Source organism: Pavona decussata, unplaced genomic scaffold (assembly GCF_977016875.1).
Source record: "Pavona decussata unplaced genomic scaffold, jaPavDecu1.1 SCAFFOLD_135, whole genome shotgun sequence".
NCBI lineage: Eukaryota > Metazoa > Cnidaria > Anthozoa > Scleractinia > Agariciidae > Pavona > Pavona decussata.
In genome coordinates this window covers 639489-660940 of record NW_028145548.1, presented here as the reverse complement: position 1 = coordinate 660940, position 21452 = coordinate 639489, and the positions used below count along the sequence as shown (strand labels likewise).

The 21452-nt window shown below is 42.3% G+C and overlaps 5 protein-coding genes across 6 annotated transcripts; 3 read left to right on the top strand and 2 right to left on the bottom strand.

Moving 5' to 3' along the window:
• Positions 1-2075: 2075 nt before the first annotated feature.
• LOC146467512 (uncharacterized) lies at positions 2076-3920 on the top strand. The gene has a single exon (XM_085125846.1). It carries the CDS (start codon positions 2076-2078, stop codon positions 3918-3920), a length of 1845 nt encoding a protein of 614 aa, XP_084981972.1.
• Positions 3921-4601: 681 nt separating this feature from the next.
• Positions 4602-5354, top strand: LOC146467511 (uncharacterized). Its single transcript, XM_085125845.1, has one exon. The coding sequence runs from the start codon at positions 4602-4604 to the stop codon at positions 5352-5354; it is 753 nt and encodes a 250-aa protein (XP_084981971.1).
• Positions 5355-5850: 496 nt separating this feature from the next.
• On the top strand, positions 5851-6798 carry LOC146467510 (uncharacterized). The gene is made up of 2 exons (XM_085125844.1): positions 5851-6296; positions 6387-6798. The coding sequence occupies exons 1-2, from the start codon at positions 5851-5853 to the stop codon at positions 6796-6798; spliced, it is 858 nt and encodes a 285-aa protein (XP_084981970.1).
• A 2900-nt stretch (positions 6799-9698) lies between these two features.
• Positions 9699-13693, bottom strand: LOC146467509 (uncharacterized). Its single transcript, XM_085125740.1, has 6 exons — positions 13382-13693; positions 12561-12614; positions 11971-12053; positions 11208-11351; positions 10609-10815; positions 9699-10258 (listed from the first exon to the last, which is right to left on the bottom strand). Exons 1-6 carry the CDS (start codon positions 13657-13659, stop codon positions 9777-9779), a joined length of 1248 nt encoding a protein of 415 aa, XP_084981866.1. The 5' UTR covers positions 13660-13693; the 3' UTR covers positions 9699-9776.
• A 2600-nt stretch (positions 13694-16293) lies between these two features.
• Positions 16294-20714, bottom strand: LOC146467508 (uncharacterized). 2 transcript variants are annotated; one of them, XM_085125753.1, is made up of 6 exons: positions 20247-20714; positions 19567-19620; positions 18697-18770; positions 17974-18080; positions 17386-17592; positions 16294-16988 (listed from the first exon to the last, which is right to left on the bottom strand). In XM_085125753.1, exons 1-5 carry the CDS (start codon positions 20525-20527, stop codon positions 17443-17445), a joined length of 666 nt encoding a protein of 221 aa, XP_084981879.1. In that variant the 5' UTR covers positions 20528-20714; the 3' UTR covers positions 16294-16988; positions 17386-17442. The 2 variants fall into 2 exon arrangements, with proteins under 2 accessions (XP_084981879.1, XP_084981880.1); XM_085125754.1 differs by lacking the exons at positions 17974-18080; positions 18697-18770; positions 19567-19620; positions 20247-20714.
• Positions 20715-21452: the final 738 nt, after the last annotated feature.

Below are 21452 nucleotides of genomic sequence, written 5' to 3'. Positions count from 1 at the left end.
ATTTGTTGCTTCTTTTCACAAAGAAATATTTATATGCATGCAAAATGACTGCGTCACACCCTAGCTTTTTGTTGTTTTTAACGAACCTAAAATTACAATGGAAAAGTGAGAATCTTATATAACTTTCCTTTCAGTTCTCCATATATATACTAGCTACAAAGACCTCTTTTTAGTTGTTTAGTATATTTAGCTATTTATTTATTTGGTTATTTATTTATTTATTTATTTATTTATTTATTTATTATATAATTATCTATCTTTTGGCTTCTTTTCCCCTACTAAATGTATGTGTAATGTTGCAAGCACTGTAAATATTATTAGTATAGCGTGATATTGTAAACCGGATATTGTAAGTATTGCAAAAACTGTAAGAATTATAACTTTGTAAGTACTATAAGTAGTGCGTAGTACTGTAAATATTGTGTGTCTTAGGCTAATAAAAAATCTACAACAGAATAGCTAGTGAGTAGAGTAGTCAATAAGAGAACAGCATTAGTTTGCCCAGCTCCGCAACAAATGTAAGTGTCGGTTTTTCCTTAGCGCCATCTATTTGCGCTAAGTCGTTTTGTAACGTTTTGTTTGCTTGTTTTGTTCTAGTTTTAATCGCTTCACTTCACCGCCTTACTTCATCGCTACGCTGCTTAGCAGTTTCTTCGCCGCTTCATTTGGAGGCAGTTTTCGTTTGTCGTTCTTTCAATAAAGCGTGTTATTATTACGGAATGCTGGAGTTTCTTTTGCCGTTGTGGTCATTACATCATTAAAAATTTGTTACACCCGAGTTATCCAAGTTGCGATGTCGGCAGTCGGGGAAGATGTCTTGAACGAAAAGCTTCTTCGCCTCAAGAATTCTAGATCGGGCCACTTATCGACTGTCACCGCCGGGTTGAGTGAAATCTATGCGTTGCTCTCAAACGAGGAGAACATTGATCTCGTGAATGAAAAGTTAACCGATTTTACCGCTGCTTTCGAGGCCTTTAAAGAAGCGCACATTTTTTACTTATCGTACGTTCAAGACGAGACTTGCATCGCGAGGTGCCAAGAATCTTTTGATCGTGAGGTTGTAGGAAGGGACGACTTTTCCCGGCGGGTCCAAGAATGGATCGTAAGAACTGAAGAAGCGGTTCGGTTAAACTCTCAAGTTAGTCCGGATGATTCGGCGAGCAATGGTGGTTTTCGGTTCGCCTCTAAATCTTCAAGAAGACCCGGGCGTTCGAGCTGTAGCCGTGGTTCGCGCGAGAGTAGTTGTTCATCCCGGTCCGTGGTAAGAGCGAAGGAGGCAGCTCGTACTGCGGAGTTGAAAGCAGAAGCAGCAGTTTTCAAGAAGCGCCAATTTTTAGAAGAGCAAAGGTTCCGTCTCAAGCAAGAGGAAAAGCTTTTGTCTTTGGAGACTGAAATTGCCAAATCACAAGCCAGAGAACAGGCTTTAGCGTCCGTGGTGGACCCTAATCTGCGCGTGGTTATTCCAAGTCCCGGGTTTATGGATCCTGATTCGCATATAGCTGCTGCAGATCCTGATAAAGTGGACGCGAATCGGCCTTTAGCTGTTCCAAGCCCAGCCAGCGCAGAATCTAATCCGCGTTTGATCGTTCCAAGTCCGGTCACGTTGGAAACCAGTCATCCGGGACGAACTTCGTCAGCACCAGTTGCTCAAGGTCACTCCACTATGAACCCAGAAGCGCCAGAATGGCCCCAGCGTCTGTTAGTCACCAACAATGATGGGTCTCTTTCTGGTTCTAATCAGTCCGGTGCGCTGTCTTCGCCTAGTGAGAGGGCTTTTCATGCGATGCTGGAGTTACACCAACACCAAAACGCATTACAGCGACAACAGAACAAGATCGTGGAGATGCTTGCGACGCAGCAAAAGAAAAGTTCACTTCCCCATCCCAAAGTCCCTATTTTTGACGGAGTACGGTCCCTTTATCAGAGCCTTTGAGAACATAATTGAGTCCAAAACTTCGAGCAGTAGCGAGAGGCTGTACTACCTTGAACAGTTTACTAGTGGTGACGTAAAGGAGCTCGCGAGATCCTGCCTGTTTCTCCCTCCTGATAGGGGATACCCTGAAGCTAGGCGCCTGATGAAAAAGAAGTTCGGGAACGACTTCTGTGTCGTAGCTGCGTACGAGAGCAAGGCCTTGAATTGGCCGGAGGTGAAGGCTGAGGACGCCGTGGGGCTCAACAGGTTCTCCCTTTTCCTTATGAGATGCAAAAACGCCATGGAGGGCAGTGGTCACCTGACCAAGCTTGAACAACCAGACACTGTAAGGAAACTAGTCCTGAAGCTGCCTTTCAATTTGAGAGTAACATGGCGCCGCTTGGTCGATGATATCATGGAGACTGAAACAAGAGCTATACGGTTCCGCGATTTCGTCGAGTTCGTGGATCATGAAGCCAGAGTAGTCACTAATCCCGTGTTTGGAAGTATTGTTGAATACAGGAAGCCCAAGTTGGATAGGCGAGACGGCCGTTTGCAGAAAGGATCTCTTACGAAAAGAGCCGGAGAACTTAGTTTTGCTGCACAAGTGGGAAGTAGCCAGAATGCACCTACCGGTTTTGCACCCTCTCGTGGTACACCCCCTTCAGTAGGAGAAGTATCGTGTCTATATTGCCAGGCTGGTCACACCCAAGAGAACTGCATCTCTCTTAGAAATCGTCCGTGCATGGACCGAATAGAGTTCCTGAAGTCCAAAGGCCTCTGCTTTGGTTGTCTGTCCAGTGATCACGCCGCAAAGAGTTGCCCTGGGAGAAAATCGTGTACGTTTCCTAACTGTACTAAAAAACATCCTGCAGTCCTACACACGAACTCTGTAGCTCGAAAGCAACAAGCTGAAAATCCACCCGCCAATCCGTCGGCACGCGAGGGAGTCGCGCGCGTTCAGAACGCTTTGGTAAACCCAGATGGAAAAATCAAGACTGCCAATAATGAATGCCTCTCAAGGACAGGCATGGCTGTGGTTCCGGTGAAAGTCTGGATCAAAGGGAGTAAAACGCCGACAGTCACCTACGCCTTTCTGGACAGCGGTAGTTCCTCCACGTTTTGCACCGAGACCTTGATGAGGCAGCTAGGAGTGAGTGGTCCAAAAACTACAATTTCTCTAACAACATTGGAAAAGAAGGACAGTCTTGTAGACAGTTTTGTTGTTACGGATCTTACCATCTCCGATCTGGACGAGAACGTTTTCATTGACCTCCCAACACTGCACACAAGACCCAGCATATCTGTGTCGAGAGAGGATATACCCACTCAGGATGACGTTGACAAATGGCCACGCCTAATCGGAGTGCACCTGCCCAAAGTTGATGCAGAGATTGGTCTGCTCATAGCAAGTGACGTCCCTGAGGTTCTAGATCCTTTGGAAGTAAAGCATAGTCAAGATGGCGGCCCTTACGCCTCGCGAACGAGCGTCGGATGGGCGGTTAACGGCCCGTTGACCAATTGTCTTCGTGGTTCTCGTTCATCGAATTTCTTTATTAAGGCTGACACTGAGCTGCACCAGATGGTACAACACTTTTACAACCGCGACTTCGGTGAGTCGATTGCTGATAGCCAGACTGATCTTTCCCAAGATGAGCGCCGTTTCATGGAAAGCGTAGAGGAATCCGCAGAGCTGAAGGACGGCCATTACGAAATCGCCTTACCTTTCAGAAACCGTCAGCATCCAGTTCCAAACAATCGAGCAGAACAGCGTTCTGTGTGGCTGAAGTGGAAGTTGGAGAAGAACCCGAAGTTGCTCGACGACTACATAGTCTTCGTTCGGGACATTGTCGCAAAAGGTTACGCCCAAAGGGTTCCTGTGCAACAGAAGGAGTCAGCCTGCGAAGGCAAGACATGGTTCATCCCTCACCATGGAGTTTATCATCCGCAGAAGCCTGGGAAAATTCGTCAAAGTACAAGGGAAAGTCCCTCAATGATCTGCTGTTGAAAGGACCAGATCTCACAAATTCTCTCTCGGGTGTCCTAACAAGATTTCGTGAAGAACGCGTTGCAGTAATGGCGGACATCGAGGCAATGTTCCACCAAGTTAGAGTTCCAGAATGTGATCGTTCATTTCTTCGTTTCTTGTGGTGGCCGGATGGCGATTTGTCACGCGCATTGGCGGAATACCAGATCTGTTCGGTGCAGTGTCTTCGCCTGCCTGTGCCAATTTTGCCCTTCGTAAAACAGCCGATGATAATGTCCAGCACTTCGCTTCTGATGTGACGAATGCGATCAAACGGAACTTTTACGTCGACGACTGCCTTAAGTCGCTCCCGACAGTTAAGGATGCTATTGCGCATGTCAATGAGTTGTGCAGTCTGTTGCAGCGAGGAGGTTTCCGATCGACAAAGTGGATCAGCTCCAGCCGAGAAGTTCTAGAAAGCATTCCTGTGAAAGAGCGCGCACAAGAAATCAAGAAGCTAGACCTTCAGAAAGACGAGTTACCAGTCGAACGCGCACTTGGTGTCCAATGGCGAATAGAGGGCGACACATTTGGTTTTTATGTTAATCTCAAGTCCAAGCCCCCTACCCGTAGAGGCATTTTGTCTGTGGTAGGATCAATCTTTGACCCTTTTGGTTTCGTTGCACCCTTCGTCTTGACTGCTAAGAAGATTTTGCAGGACCTATGTCGCTTAAAGTTGGGTTGGGACGACGAAGTGCCTACAGAACACGGCGTACGTTGGACCTCCCTAAGCTGTCACAGCTTACGATAGATCGCTGCCTTAAACCAGCCGACTTTAAGGACATCGCATCCAGTCAGCTTCACCATTTTTCGGATGCTTCGGAAACTGGTTTCGGATCAGTTTCGTATCTACGTCTGGTCGATAGCAGAGGCAGAATTCACTGTACCATTCTCCAAGGGAAGTCACGCCTGGTGCTCCTCAAGCAAGTAACAGTTCCACGTTTAGAGCTTTCGGCCGCAACAGTTTCGGTCCGTTTGGATAAAGTTTTGAAGAGACGGCTCGAATTGCCGCTAACCGATGCGTCAACCTTCTGGACGGACAGCACGTCTGTGTTGCGTTACATAAAGAATGAGAACAAGCGGTTCCAGACATTCGTGGCCAATCGTATAGCCATGGTGCGAGATGGGTCTCACCCAGACCAGTGGAGGCACGTGGGAGGAGATCTTAACCCTGCTGACGACCTTTCAAGAGGGTTATCAGCGGAGGCTCTTCTCAACTCCGAGCGTTGGATAAAGGGGCCGGAGTTTCTCTGGATGCCAAAAGAGTTTTGGCCCCCTTATCCTTTATCGCTGGGCAGTGTTCTGGATACGGATCCAGAGGTGAAGGTGAACGTTAAGGCCAACGTGACGTCATTGGCACCCCTCCTCTTGGTTTCGCCTGAAGAAGTCGATTGCTTGGTTCCTTCGCTACCGTGAAAGTTTGCTGATGGCTAGTACAGGCAAGAAGGTCACGAAGTCCACTCCAGCTACGCCCAAACCGCCTATCACCGTTCAAGAAATAAAGACAGCAGAATTGAAGATTTTAAAGTGTGTTCAGCAACATCATTTCCCCGAAGAGTTCCACTCACTTACCCAATCTGCAAGCAATGGTGTGCCGCACGTCAAGAAGAATAGTTGCCTTCGAAGACTGCATCCAGTCCTGATTGATGGTCTTCTGCGTGTCGGCGGGAGACTGGATCTAGCATCAGAGCCGTTTGACGCTAAGCACCAGATTATCCTGCCAAAGAACGATCATGTGTCCAACCTGCTAGTCGAGCACTATCATCAGATCTCCGGACATTCTGGTAAAGAATACGTGCTGAGTCTTCTACGCGAACGATTCTGAATTGTAAAGGCAGGATCCGCAGTTAAGAGGGTGTTGTTGAGGTGTGTAAATTGTCGGCGTCGCCAAGGTCCTGCATGCGAGCAGAAGATGGCAGATCTTCCAGTGGATCGTCTAACCCCAGATCAACCACCCTTCTCTCGCGTTGGTGTCGATTGCTTTGGCCCTTTTCAAGTGCGGCGTGGGCGAAGCCTTGCAGAAAAATACGGGGTCCTTTTTACCTCTCTTGCGATTCGTGCTGTACATATCGAAGTCGCGCACAGTCTTGACACCGATTCGTTCCTGTTGGCACTTAGAAGGTTTATTGCAAGGAGAGGCCAGGTCAAGGAGATCCTTTCAGATAACGGCACAAATTTTACAAGTGGCGAGAAAGAACTCCGCAAATCTGTAAAGGCATGGAATCAAGAGAAAATTCACGAAAGTCTGTTACAGAAGGAAATCGTGTGGTCTTTTAATCCTCCTCACGGCTCGCATTTTGGCGGTGTTTGGGAGAGATGTATTCGAACAACCCGGAAGATTCTACGAGCCCTTCTCCGGTAACAAATCACCGACGATGAAAGTCTAGCCACCTTGATGTGCAAGGTTGAAAGTATATTGAACAGTCGTCCGATTACCACTGTTTCCAGTGACCCGCGGGATCAGGAGCCTTTGACACCAAACCACTTGCTGCTACTACGCTCTGAGTCTTCAATGCCACCAGGGCTGTTCCGTAAAGAGGATCTCCTGTCACGACGAAGGTGGAGACAGGTTCAGTATCTGGCAGACATCTTTTCGAAAAGATGGACCAAAGAGTACTTGCCTCTTCTTCAAAGCAGGCAAAAATGGCTACACCCCAGAAGAAATTTAGCTGTTGAGGATGTGGTGCTTGTTGCCGTGGAAAATTTGCACCGTAATTCGTGGCCTCTCGGAAAGGTTGTCGAAATGTTTCCGAACAGCAAAGGCCTGGTTCGTCGAGCGACAGTAAAGGTTAAATCTGGCATTCTTGAAAGACCAGTTGACAAGCTTTGCCTCATTGTTGAAAGTGAAGACCCTGTGTGATATGAACTTTAAGGATTTCAGCGATAGCTTACTACGGAGTACAACCGGACACGTAATTGAAATAGAAATGAACATTTTCTTGTACTGGTTTTCGGGTAGTTTGCGATTTATTCACACGCGTGTAGTCTCGCCGCGTGTTTCTTTTGCGTTATTACCCAAGTTACTCTCGTGTCGCTAGCTTTATTTAGCTATCGCTATCTTACAATGTACAAGTCTTTTTTTAGGGGTCGTTTAGTTTACTATAATATATGTAAGTGTTTTCGCCCGTGTTTCAACACTTAGTGGCCGGTGTAGAAACTAAACGCGTAGTCATTTAGGTTATTGTGTTATTTTGTGTAGGAATGTTTTTGTCTATATCTCGTGCGTGTGGTATTTGTAGTTGCGTAATTTAGTGTTATTTATTCACATTTTTGTTCACAATTTTGGCAGTTTATATAGAATTTTGGGCCGTTTTAGTGTCAGTATATCTCAGTCTTCACCGCGAGAGCAGTTAGTCAACCTACAAAGTTTGTTCGTCCGCTATACGATTTAGGACAGTCGGTTTTGTCCAGTTACTTTGGTTTGCCCAGCTCCGCAACAAATGTAAGTGTCGGTTTTTTCCCTCGCGCCATCTATTTGCGCTAGTTCATTTTGTAACGTTTTGTTTGCTTGTTTTGTTCTAGTTTTAATCGCTTCGCTTCACTTCACCGCCTTACTTCATCGCTACGCTGCTTAGCAGTTTCTTCGCCGCTTCATTTGGAGGCAGTTTTCGTTTGTCGTTCTTTCAATAAAGCGTGTTATTATTACGGAATGCTGGAGTTTCTTTTGCCGTTGTGGTCATTACGCTCCCTACTGTGGATTTCGGTTTGCAATGTGTAGGTAGTTATGCCTGCAAAGTTTCGCTTTTCTTTAAGTGATTTGGCTTTTTTATAATTAACAATTAGAATATGAGCTCGAGATTTCTATCGCGTGATGCCCGAATCAGCTATCACGCATAGAAATCTCGAGCTCATAATCTAATTGTTTTAGTATAAATCTACTAGTCGGTCAAAACTAAACAAGTAAATTATCTATTTCCTCATCGCAGACACTTCGAAAAACCGACGAAGAGGCCGCCATTTTGTTGAAAACCGCCACTCACTATCTATCACACAATAGATAGCGAGTAGCGTAGCCAATGAGAGAACGGCATTCGTGATAGAACACTAGTAGATTTATACTGAGATATAATAGACCCATAACAGGAGACTTTTTGAAAATGGTCCTCAGCAATGGTTGATTTTGAATTAAACTCCATGTGTACATCAATATTTTTTTCAGGTTATTCACCCCTGGATGATCTGTCGTGACAAATGGTAATATTTGCTCGTGAGTCGTTATCTTTTGTTGTAAAGCCGCTGTTCTTTTTCATACCTAACGAGATAAACAGAGCCAAACGATAAACATCCGTAGTGCCGAGCGACGGAAACGAACATTATGGCCGCCGCTCGTACGGATTTCATAGACCCTGTTCAGACTAGGTGCCCGTGCCAGTGCTCTGTGCCCGGGCACTAAAAAGGACGTTGTTCAGACTCCTTGGTGCCCAAGGAGCAATCGTGTTCTCGTTCGTCAATTTAGCGCCCGTCAGTTTGTTTGCTGTATCGTAAGGAGGCATGAGGAAAAAACGTGGGAACTGACAAAATCCTGTTAACACCAGTGCCCGTGCCCCGGAACGGTGCCCGAGTACTACCTTTGGAGGTAGTGCCCGTGCCCGGGCACGGTGCCTAGATTTTTACTCGGACACCGGCAAAAAGCTTTGTTCAGACTAGTGCCCGTGCCCGATAACCGGGAACGGGCACTAGTCTGAACAGGGCCATAGATGAACTTTTGTAACTGGAGTCCTCGTAAATGCGTAGAAACATAAATGCAGGCATTAAGCTCTTCTTGAGAAATTTCTTCGATCGGTTTTAACCTCTTACCGCCAGGATTTGCAAGCAATCCTGAAATTTTTGAAGGTAACCGGTTGTTTTTGTTGTTGTTGTTGTTGTTGTTAAGTTTATGTGATCTAAATCGTAAAATCGTGCAATTTTTCTGATTTTAAAGGAAACTTCAAAGATACGAACCATTAAATAGTGTCATACCGAACTTTGTGGCTTTTATTGCTCATTTCATTTTTCCGAAGAAAGTTTCGCTTCCCGCCGAAAAAAAAATAGCTTAGCGCCACCATTTGTTTTCCATATAAGGTCAAACTAAGGTATATGAGCTGATAACCGGGATTTAGTGAACCAATCAGAACGCTAGAAATTCAATGGCCGAGGCTGACAATTTAATAAATATATCAAATCAAATCCGCGTTTTACAAATCCTCATTTTACAAGTCCGCTGTACAAGGTGGTTCTATCTTTTGAGAAATCAGAGCTACTGAGCAGTGCTTTCATGTGGTCACGAGCTGTTTATTGTGCTCAACAATTTGGTTCTAAGTTTTGAGTCTGTGGATCAAATCCTGCAGAATGTGCTACTCAATAGCTTCTATTTTAACAGGTCATTTCTGTGATGCCGGTTTTTGTTTGTTTTTTTTTTTTTAATTCTCAAGTACACGACGTTTCTTATTATTTTTCCTCTAGCATGTGGAATAATTACTGCCTGCAAATGTGACCTCCCTTTACCGTTGAAGGTTCACTGGCCGAGTTTAGCCCGTTTCGTGCTCGGTGGCCAAATCAGATTCGACCGACAGAAAATGAAGATGAAGGTGTCGATTATGCATGGGATGCATAACGAGGCTTTTGGGGACTGCAGACAACGTTTCAAGAAACCAATGTTAGGTTTATTTAGTGTTTCCTTTATCTACATTTCGTTACTATAGTCAGTTCTCTGTTTTACTTGCTTGTTTCACTAAAGTCCCGTGTTTCAACTACTTTCCTGTTTAGTGAAAAGTGCAAATCATATTTTGTTTAAATCACTGATCAAGCTTCTCTTTTTTAGAATCACCGTTGCTGTGTTAAAAGCTTTGCATCCTCACGTCACTTGGTGCACACAGCGCATGTCAACTCTCGACCTTCGACATAAGGAAGGCACGGGAGTGAGCCGCATCTTCCTTCCACAGGGAACAGCAAGGCACCATCCTTGTTGGAATGGCTACCTGGAACATATTCTGGGTCACCATCAACACAAACGAAGACACTTGAATGCTGATATTTATACTCCACAGTCATCAGGTACCCATGATACTCTTCGGTCCATCCAGATGGACAGTCATTCCGTGCGGGAATCATCAGCATTGAACCACGTGACTTGATGAAGCAGACGACGCAAGGAGCGTCATGGTTGTGGATACTTCTCTTAAAAGGATCTCCGTTGTATTCACTGACTTCATACTCAGTGCCGTATATGTATGCCGCGGGCTGATAACCATTTTTGTACTTGTCATACTTTGGATTGTGAGGAAGACAAAGATAGTTCGCTCCGCCACCATGATGACGGTGATGTTCTCCACCCATTATACCTAAAACAAATTGAAAATATAAATATGATAGATTTTAGTTTTTTAAAGGTGTAGTAAGCCTCCGCTGAGCCCATCTTTCTCGAGTTCCTCGCATCCTGTTTCTCTTGAGTTTAACTATTATTTCACTACTGACTATGTCGATTTCTCAGTTCGTCTAGGTCGAGCGAAGTACGACTTCCCGTGGCCTTAATAAATTCCCCTCTTGTTGACTTAACTTAGTAGCTACGATGTTTGATACATATAAACAGACGAAGGGGAAATTGGCACAAAAATGAGGAACCTTTTAGAATTAAACTGCTAAGCTTAGAAAACCTTACTCTTAAATTTCAATGATTTTCTAATCGTCTAACCTTTATAAACTATCTGAGCACCGCTAGGACATGTGGTCCTTCCCCAGCGAACATACTTCACCCCAGACTGCCCAGCTCCATCTTGTCCCTTTACTCCTTTGGCTCCTTGAGGTCCCTGGGCTCCAGTCTTCCCAACAACTCCCTGGTCTCCTTTAGGACCAGGAGGGCCTGGTAACGGTTTGTTGGTGCCAGGCTTTCCCAATTCCCCTGCAACAAAAAGAATTCTGAGCGCTTTTCTTTCTTTGATAGCTTTTTTATAGCGGGGTGGGGGGAAATCTGTTTGTTTTTATTATCACCATCAGCAGCAGCACAATTGTTAAAATGATATCACATAATATAACTAGTTATAATGTAACATAATTGATCACTACAGAAATTTCTATTAAGAACGGTGCCTTTTTTCCAGTGCGCATGCGTTCTACGCATCACAGAACATTCTCATCCCCAGGACTTCGTTCCTTTTGGCCAGCACCACGATTCGATTCCAAATTAGAGTTTCTCGGCCCAGCTCGAAATGCGAATAACGGATTAGCAAACGGAGGCCCCATCGTTAAAAATAACATCATTTTGGGGAGGTCAAATTAAAGGCACTTGGATACCTTTTGGTCCAGTTTTTCCAGTAAGTCCAGTTTTCCCTTTAGGTCCAGTTTTTCCCCTTGGGCCAGCTTTTCCAGTTGCTCCAGGTTTTCCAGGGGGCCCAGGTGGTCCCATTCGTTCCTTTCCACCAGTTTGGATATGCTGTCCTGTTATATGAAAAACAAAAACTTAAAAAATGCGCGCGGATTCTTTCTAGAACTGCAATTTACTCTCCAAGGTGATCTAGTTTGCTATTTGCTGCACTGAGATCTTGTCAGGTGGAAACTTCTGTTACTATTTTCGACTGGAATAAATCAACAGAAAATATCTTTTCAAAATGTTTCTTCTCCTCTACACAAGTCAGTGCAGTTTTTCAACTAAATATTTTGATTATTTTTCCTTTTTCATTGTAACCTTACAGAAGTAGACCTTGACGCGAAATTTCTTCTCCTCTATTCAGTGCAGCGTATTTTTTTATAAGCAAACATCTTGATAATAATCGAAGAAAGAAGAAAAAAGGGTAGGAAGCACTATCTTTTAAGATGTGCCTGTCGAAATGACAGTTAAATTGTAGGTCTTATGACATCATTAATGCCAAAATTGAAAAATATCATGGTCAAATAAAGTTTCTTTTAAAACATTTTTCTATTTATATAGGCTTAGTACTGAAAGGGGGACGGCTTAGTCAGTAACCAATCAGAAAGCGAGCTTACCACGTGATTCTCGCTTTCTGATTGGTAACTGACTAAACCGTCCCCCTTTACCACTAGGCTTTTTTATACCAACCCAAAATGTAGGCCATAAGAGACATATAAGAATCACGGCTTGACCTGAGCTGACTGGGTGGTATTCGCAACAAGGTGTCAAGTCTGCAGAAATATCATCAAAGGAAAAGAAATAGAATAAAATCAAAACTTAAATATATATGTGTTGGAGACCATCCGAACGAAGGCTACATAGTATTTCGTGCCAGTGGGCAAAAAAAAGTTTTAACATGTGAGTTTGTGGAACGAGCCGGGTACCTCTTCTAAGATATCATGCCATTTGAGGTGGTTCGAACTTTTGAGTCTGTAGCTGTTACAAGGTGCAGTGTACACAAAAAAGCTCCAACACAAAACGGCTCTCTCACTTAATTTTTTAATCTGTGGATAGAATCCTATCGAAATCATCAACAGTATTACCCACTAATGAAACCTTTATTTGGTCTACGTAATTCATAATTCATTTTTAACTTAATTAAAAAAGACGTAAATCAAACACCTAAGAATATTTCAAATATTGATTACATGTCATTTTATCAAACCTTCTACTCAAGTTAAACTCAACTTTCTAATTACTCAATTAAAATATAAGCTAGATTTTCATGAATGGCAAACCTCTTCTCGAGTGCTTGGAAACGTTTTTCCATCAAGCTTGCAGTTTTGTTTAATCTATGCGAAAAAACAAACAGGATTGTCAAGAGAAGTAAATTATCACTCGCAACAGAAATTTACCATCGAGTGAAGGGAAACTAACCTTTGCAAACTCAACCTTTCATCCATACAGGTTAGTCAGTCTTCAGTAATACGAACTGTTCAGTACATATGTTTATGTTTCTTATTTTTGCGTAATTATTTGTATAACCCTTAAAAGATCATTACAGAGGGAACATGATTGTGTTTCAAACTACTCGTTAAACGTTGAAACAAAATATATATCGGTCACACAGTAAATCTAACTGACACAAATAATTCCTTATGATTATTTCTGTCGTATCGCTTGAGTGGAAATTGTTTCTTAAAGGGCCCTAGTCAGCCACACCTTTGTTTTTGCGAGAGTTTGGCTATTATATTTAATTCGGAGCATGCCGAAATGAACGAACTCACTGTGAAACTACTAAAGATAATGAAACATACTTTCAGGAACACAACTTACAGCAAAGCAATAAGATTTCGCTTCACCATGCAATATCAATAATTTCGATGAAATCGAAAATGGCGGAGGCTGACTAGGGTCCTTTAAGGCGATGAATCATCCGCGTAATTTTAAAATGAATTCAGTACGGTACGTTTCACGGTTACAATACAAGCGTAGCTAAGGTCGCTTGCCATGGATTTTTTCTTGAAAATCTTCTAGTAACATTATGTTATATAAATATATAGCTAGTAAATGGACGCTAATTACGGAAATGAAAGACTTCCGAACTAGAAATGCACACCTATCTTCCATGATTGCTTTCAGTCGTTTTTCAATGTCTGACAGGTTGGGGGTCGCATTTTTCGCTGATCGTCGCTCTCGCTGCATTAAGGACTGTTTCAGTTTACCGGTTTCAGCGCCATCAGCAGACACCCCATTGAAGTTTTGTTCACCTTCGCCACGCTGTCCTTCCAGAGTATCATCCGTGGCAGAGATGTGAGCAAGAATGGCACAACACGTAACCAACACAGCCACTAAACGCAGGTCTCCACGAGGAGTAAATACGGCAGACAATTTCATCCCTGACCGAACGGGCTTTAAACCACTTTGAAAAACAAAATAACGCTTCGTTCTTGGATCTCCAACGCAAAGAAGTTGTTATGTGTAGTCAATATCAAAGGATACAGGGCCATGGGCGGGAATATTTTCCCGTTCAGTGACGTTGCACGGTTTGAACAATACAAAAATGAGTATAGTGACAAATTTTAATATACATGAACACTTGCTAGTAAATTTGCAATTTTTATTTATTTTGAATTCTTTAATTTTAAAAACAGTTTGTAACGGTACTCGACACAGTCACTAGTCACACTTGATCTTAAATTAAATCAACAGAAAAGTAGTAATACCGGGCCCTGCCGAGGTGCATTGACAGCCTAATTTTTAACCGTACAAATGATAAATGTTTTCAGTTTCGTGCGATGAAACGTTCACGGAATGATTGGCACCTTCAACCTGTTAAGACTATGCTGTTTAGGGAAGAATTATGAATTAATGCTGGGTTTTCTAACCGTAAAAAAAAACCAAACACACGGATCGCACCAAATCAGTTTATTTTACGGCAGTCAAGGTTTGGCTCGCAGGAAGCGGGAAGGGATCCCACATTGTAGCGAGATTTGGGACACTGTCGACATCTTAAGAGCATAATGCAACGAAGTATTAATGTCTACGTAATCGTCTTCGCCGGTTGAACTTGTTTTATTAAGAACAAAAAATAACTCTACCTCTGTTATTTTAATCAGACTCCATACCAAACAGGGATCAGAATGTGGATTCCTCAGTGACTGCTGGGGCGGGATGGTAGGATTAGGAACAAACGGGTAAGGATGGGAGGGTGTTTCATTCCCGCGGCTTTGTGCACCACATCATTGCATATTGTGTTACACGTTGAAAGCAAATAATGACGAAGCTTATGTTTGGTCGGTATTGTTCAACACAGACGAGACTTTTGACGTATTTGTCTTGAGTTCGAAATAGCTGAAAAGCATGCTAATCTTACTAAAATATCGGAAGACAAACATTACGGGATGGTACTCGGAGTATCTAGCTTAAAAATACAACTTGTTAACCTTGAGTTTAATTCGTTGATAAGGAAAAAGTTAAGCATCCAAACGGTTGGAACGATCTTGACGATAAATGAGCAACGTTTTCTTGTATGATCAGCCGACAATTTATGCCACTGTCGCGAGTAAACAAGGAAATCGAAGCAGTTTCACATTGAAAATGATCATTATGGTCATCTGAATATGCAACCCCGGTCCTCTGATCGTGAAACCCCGTGGAATTTGTTTTACAGATTAACAGCGGGTATCATCTTCTTAGCTGTGTATAATGTTGTAAACAGTAAAGAGTTGAACTTAACTGATATTTAAACGTTATCCCGAATCTTAATTGCGAATGCTGGAAATATCTGTGTGATGAGGATTAAAACCTGAACGGTGTAATGGGCTGTATAATACCCCACCTTTGATGAAATTGCAACTCGTTGTGCTAGGAAACTGACTAATATCTTGGTATGATAATTTAGGAGACGTCAGTTTTTTAAGACAAAAATAAATAAACATTTCTCGACAATTGGACCGGATTATGGCCGACTGGATCCGTAAAATGAGTTCGGTAACAGTTTTACATCAAGTCGCGTAAAAGTGTAATCTAACTAAGGCCCTGTTCACACTAGGTGCCCGTGCCAGGGCCCTGAACCAGTGCACAGAGAGGGACATTGTTTAGACTCCTTAGTGCCCAAGGAGCAATCGTTTCCTCGTTCGTCAATTTAGTGCCCGCCATTTTGATAAAATAATATTGCAGGGAGACATGTGGAGAAAGCGCGGGAACTAACAAATCTAACGAAGTTTTATGAAATCAAAGCCCCTTGCGAATAATTTACATGAGCTACTGATTGGCCAGGATGTCAAATGACTGATGTCGCAACTCAAGATTCAATACCCCCGAGAGAGAACATAATGGCTTCTATTTACTTAAAATCGGACCTAGTGATAAATAAATTAACAATAACAATATCTTGTTCGATAGGGAAAAAAAGAGTTTTAAACTTTTGTCCAAAGTATCAAAATATATATGGCCCGATAGTAGAGTTTATTGAAATGAAATGTCATTCTTCCAGGACTGGTGATTTTTTGGTCATTCATATCATTGGAGCCAAAAAGGAAGTCTATTCCAGGACCTACTAAATTTGGACAGCAAGTTTAAGATGGAGCGTGACCGGAATAATTCCTTGTCAATTTGAACCTGAAAACGTTCTTAAGATGTTCTTAGGTTACCTGTTATATTTTTTTTGTGTTAAAGGCAAACAGACAGCAGAGACACACAGAGACCTTTCCCGTGTTCGTTCTTAAACTATTTTTCCTCGAGCATGGCTCAAACCTGGAAACTACCAAAAACTTGGTCGACTGACCAATGAGATCTTTGACCAGCAAATGTAGCCGTGATACTCAGTTGTGGCATGTGCAATATTGTCTGCAATTGTGATCTGCCTTTTCCGTTAAAGGTTCAGGTTTAGTTCTATTTCTGGCTCGACTTACCAATCAGATTCGACCTACAAATGACGAAGGAGTCGATTATGTCTGGGATGCTGACGAGAATACGGCTTTCGGGGACTGGAGAAAACGTTTCAAGGAAAAATCTTTTATCTTTTTGATTTCATGTTACGTTTATTCAGTTTTCCCTTTACTCTACATTCCGTTACTATAGTCAGTTCTCTGTTTTACTCGCTTTCTTCACTATAGTCACGTGTTTCAACTACTTCCTGTTTAGTGCAAAGACAAATCACACTGTTTTTTTTTTAATCCGTAGTCAATCTTTTCTTTTGTAGAGTCGTCGATGCTGCGATAAAAGCATTGCAACCACTCGTCACTTGGTACTCACAGCGCATGTCAACTCTCTTCCAGCGACATATGGTTGGCACGGCAGTGAGCCGCATACGCCTTCCACAGGGTACAGCAAGGCACCATTCTTGTCGGCGAAAGTACCATGAACATACTCCGGGTCATCATCAATACAGACGAAGTCACTTGAATGCATGTGGCTGTGTCGCTCAGTCATCAGGTACCCATGATACTCTTCGGTCCATCCAGATGGACAGTCATTCCTTGCGGGCATCATCAGCATTGAGCCACGTGACTTGACGAAGCAGACAGCGCAGGGCGCTTCATGGTTGTGAATGGTTCTCTGAAAAGGATCGCCGTTGTACTGACTGACTTCATACTCAGTGCCGTATATGTATCCGGCGGCTTGATGCCCATCCTTGTACTTGTCATACTTTGGATTGTGAGGAAGACAAAGGTAGTTCGCTCCGCCCCCATAGTGCTGGTGCCATTCTCCACCCATTATACCTAAAACAAAATCAGGCAAAATCACCATGACAACATGACAGTAAGAAACTAAAGAAAAGTGTGTTCGAGAGACTTGAACTGCTCCGGTAAAGCGGCTAAACCCGGCTTTCCTTGGATTAACAATATTTTACGAATGATTTGAGTATTACCCATCTCCTACTCAGTTTACCTTGAATTCTCCTCTATTTCGAACAAACAATGACTTCTCGTGGGCCCATTTAATACCCTGTAGTCAGAGTTTAGGAGCTTATGATGTCAATTAAATGAAAATTCAACGAAAAAAAAGACATTCCGCTAATGTACCGCAAAATTTGAAAGACACTGTTGTTGGAAACGTTTCTCGTCTTCTTTTTCAAACTGCGAAGCAAAAATTACAATCAATTGCAACACCCCTTACCTTTATAAACTATCTGAGCACCGCTAGGACATGTAGTCCTTCCCCAGCGAACATACTTCACCCCAGACTGTCCAGCTCCATCTTGTCCCTTTTCTCCTTTGGCTCCTTGAAGTCCCTGGGCACCAGTCCTACCAACAGCCCCCTTGTCTCCTTTAGGACCAGGAGGGCCTGGGAACGGCTAGTTGGTGCCAGGCTTTCCCGGTTCCCCTGCAATAGAAATGATTCTGAGCGCTTTTTCTTTTTTTTTTTCCTTTGGTAATGTTCTGTTCACATCAATTCAGCTCAATTGTTATATATAACATAACATAACATAATATAATTATATGTAACACTGAAGATAACTGATCACTACAGTAATTTCTAGTCATTAGGGACGATGCCTTCTTTTGTCAGTGTGCATACGTATACGTTCTGCGCATCACGGCACATTCTCATCCCCAGGCCAGCCCCACGATTTGATTCGGAATTAGAGTTTCGAGGTCCATCCCGAAATGCGAAAAACGTATAAGCTCGTATACGCAGTAGAAAACGGCGGAGCTATCTTTAACAATAACATCATTTTGGGAATGTAAAATAAGGGTCGTGTACCTTTTGGACCAGTTTTCCAGTCAGACCAGTTTTTCCAGTTGGTCCTGTGTTTCCAGGGGGCCCAGGTGGTCCCATCCGTCCTTTTCCACTATTTTGGAGATGCTGTCCTGTTATATGAAAAACACAACTAAAAAAATCTCTATGTTCTCTCCAGAACTAAAATTTACTCTCCAAGGTGATCTAGTTAGCTATTTGGTGCATTGTGAGCTTATCAGGTGGAAACTATTGCTACTATTTTCCACTGGAATAAATAAACGGAAACGTTCGTCACAAAAAGTTTCTTCTCCTCTACACACCGAGTCAGTGCAGTTATTCAATTAAATATTTTGATTATTTTTGCCTTTTTCATTGTGATCTTACACAAGCAGATCTTGACGTGAAATGTCTTATCCTTTACACAGTTCAGCATATTTCTTTCTTTCTTTTTTCTTCTTCTTCTTCTTTTTCTTCTTCTTCTTCTTCTTCTTCTTCTTCTTCTTCTTCTTCTTCTTCTTCTTCTTCTTCTTCTTCTTCTTCTTCTTCTTCTTCTTTTCAGGTAAACATGTTTATCATGAATCGAATCAAGTAGAAAAAAGACAGGAAATACTATCTTTTAAGATGAACCAGCCAAATCGCAAGAGTCAAATTGTAGATTGTATAATTTTCTTTATGCAAAATTGAAAAGTAGTATGTCAAATAAGGTTTCCTTTAAAAATTTCTTCCACTAGTCTTGAGCATACTAACCCAGAATGTAAGCCATAAGAGACATGTAAGAATCACGGCTTGACCTGGGCGGTGAACGCAGCAAGGTGTGAAGTCTGCAGAAATATCATCAAAGGAAAACGAATAGAATAAAATCAGAACTTTTAAAAATATGTATGTGGTTTAGACCATCCGAACGAAGGTTACTCATTATTTCGTGCCAGTGGGAAAAAAAGAAAAGCAACGTGAATTTGTGGAACAGATTGGCAAATAGTAAATGAAAACTAAGTTGGGTACTTCTCCTCAGATACCATTTAACAAATGCTATGCGTGGTGGTTCGAACTTTTGATTCTTAATAGCTGTTGTCAGATGCGGCGTACACAAAATGGCTCTAAAGGCTGGTTTCCATATGATCGCGGATCGCAGATCGCAATAAGGTCTGCGATCGTCTGCGATCATATGGAAACCAGCCTTTAGATAGAACATGGTTCTATCTTCTGCGATCCTCTGCGATCGCGATCGCAGGATCGCAGACGATCGCAGAAGTAGTTTCCATATGATCGCAGACGATCGCAGACGATCGCAGACCTTATTGCGATCTGCGATCTGCGATCTGCGATCATATGGAAACCAGCCTTAACTTTACTTTTGAGTCTGTGGATAGAATCCTATTAAATCAACAACAGTTCGGAGCCGCTAATGAAACCTTTGGTCTACGTAATTCGTAATTCATTAAAAAAAACTTCAAACAACGACGTAGTCAAACACCCAAGAAGATTTCAAATATTCCATGACACATGTCATTTTATTAAACTTTGTACTAAAGTTGAACTCAACTTTCTAATTACTCAATTAAAATCAAGAGAGGATGTCTTGTTAAAATATAAGCTTGATTTTTATGAATGGCAAACCTCTTCTCGAGTTCTTGGAAACGTTTTTCCATCAAGCTTGCAGTTTTGTTAAACCTGTGCGAAAAAAACAAACAGGACCGTCAGTTGAACTTATGTGTCCGATTTACGATAGGTTTATTTACTCCTGAATTGAAAAAGTAAATTATCACTCGCAACAAAAATTTCACATCGAATGAAAGGAAACTAAACTTTGGAAGCTTAAGCTTTCATTTATACAGGTTAGTCAGTCTTCAGAAACTAGAACAATGCAGTATGTTTTATCTTTCTCATTTTTGTGTAATTATTTCATTACCCTAAAAAGGCGAATACGGAAGGCAGATGATTGTGTTTAATAAAGAGTTTTTTTCCTCAATGAAGTACTACTCGTTAAACGTTGAACCATAATATCTATCGGTCATCTAACTGACACTAATTTCTTATGATTATTTCTCAGTTTCGTATCGTTTGAGTGGAACTTGTTTCCCAAGCTAAGCCGATGAATCATCCGCATATTCAGTTAATGAATTAAGAGAAAAACAGTGTTTCGGTACGTTTCACGGTTACAATACAAACGTAGCCAAGGTCGCTTGCTATGAATTTTTTCTTAAAAATATTCTAGTAAAATTATGTTATTTAAATATATAGCTAGTAAATGGACACTAATTTCGAGATTGAAAGACTGCCGAACTAGAAATGCGCACCTATCTTCCATGATTGCTTTCAGTCGTTTTTCAATCTCCGACAGGTTGGGGGTCGCATTATTCGTTGATCGTCGTCGCTCTCTCTGCATTAAGGACTGTTTCAGTTTACCAGTTTCAGCGCCATCAGCAGACACTTTGTTAAAGTTTTGCGCGTCACCTGGACGCTGTCCGACCTGAGTTTCATCCATGGCGGAGATGTGAGCAAGAATAGCACAACACATCACCAACAGACCCACGAAGCGCAGGCCACCGCGAGGAGTAATTACCGGAGACAATTTCATTGCAGACCAAAAAGGTTTTCTGAACGTTGTGTTACTTTGGGTTTCACTCAATGCTCGACCAAGAAAACAACTCTGGGCTCCGCTAAAGAAAGTTGCACATGATGCGGAAGTCGATAGCGGGTGAATTACATGAAGATACGGGCGAGAAAATTTTCGCGCTAATGACGTAGAGCCACCGGAACATTAAGTTTGGTTTTATCAACACACATGATAAGGTAATTTGGACGCCACAAGGAGATTCGAGTGTTGACATTTCGAGCGTTAGCCCTTCGTCAAACGCTTCGCTCTAACGAACGGCTAACGATCGAAATGTCAGCACTCGAATCTCTTTACGGTATGTTGGTTGGCCAATTTACCTTATCAGCACTGTTGATACTGAACCAAATAGTCGTTTCTATTCCTCACCGACGCAGCACAGCAGTTTCTTTAGAAAATTATCCACCGGAAAAATACCCTAATAAATTAAGTGTTACTTGTAAGAAAAAAAGGCCGATGTTCCTTTCTATTAACAATAAAACAGTTATGAAAGAGGAAGGAGTTTGAAAATGATATGGATAATAGAAATAATGGCTGACTAGAAGCGATTACCATGTAAAACAAGCCTTCAAATAATGTTTTCGCCCTACGAAAATCGCCGAACCGTATCTTCGCCCAAAGGCAAAAGTATAAGTAAACAACTCAAATTTGCATGATTAAGTGACTATAAGATGACCTCTTCAGTATTTATGCTATATTTTATCACAGCGGGCCGAACTAAGGAATTTGAAATAAGTATGGCGGTATGCAATCGAGTCATTGGTCCACAGCCTTGAGCTATTTAGAGAGATTTACAAAAGTGAGATTCAGGTTTATGTTTTCTTTAAAAAAAATAATCGAGTAAATGTATGGGAATAGTTAACCGGCAATTATTCACCGAAGTGGAAGT

Coding starts and splice junctions, on each gene's coding strand:
- LOC146467512 (XM_085125846.1), top strand. CDS start 2,076: ATGAAAAAGAAGTTCGGGAACGACTTCTGTGTCGTAGCTGCGTACGAG.
- LOC146467511 (XM_085125845.1), top strand. CDS start 4,602: ATGTCGCTTAAAGTTGGGTTGGGACGACGAAGTGCCTACAGAACACGG.
- LOC146467510 (XM_085125844.1), top strand. CDS start 5,851: ATGGCAGATCTTCCAGTGGATCGTCTAACCCCAGATCAACCACCCTTC. Junction 6,297..6,386: donor ATTCTACGAGCCCTTCTCCG/GTAACAAATCAC, acceptor CACTGTTTCCAG/TGACCCGCGGGATCAGGAGC.
- LOC146467509 (XM_085125740.1), bottom strand. CDS start 13,659: ATGAAATTGTCTGCCGTATTTACTCCTCGTGGAGACCTGCGTTTAGTG. Junction 10,816..11,207: donor TGGAAAAACTGGACCAAAAG/GTATCCAAGTGC, acceptor TTTTTGTTGCAG/GGGAATTGGGAAAGCCTGGC. Junction 10,259..10,608: donor TGCTCAGATAGTTTATAAAG/GTTAGACGATTA, acceptor AATTTGTTTTAG/GTATAATGGGTGGAGAACAT.
- LOC146467508 (XM_085125753.1), bottom strand. CDS start 20,527: ATGAAATTGTCTCCGGTAATTACTCCTCGCGGTGGCCTGCGCTTCGTG. Junction 18,081..18,696: donor TCTTATGGCTTACATTCTGG/GTTAGTATGCTC, acceptor TTCATATAACAG/GACAGCATCTCCAAAATAGT. Junction 17,593..17,973: donor CTGGAAAACTGGTCCAAAAG/GTACACGACCCT, acceptor TTTCTATTGCAG/GGGAACCGGGAAAGCCTGGC.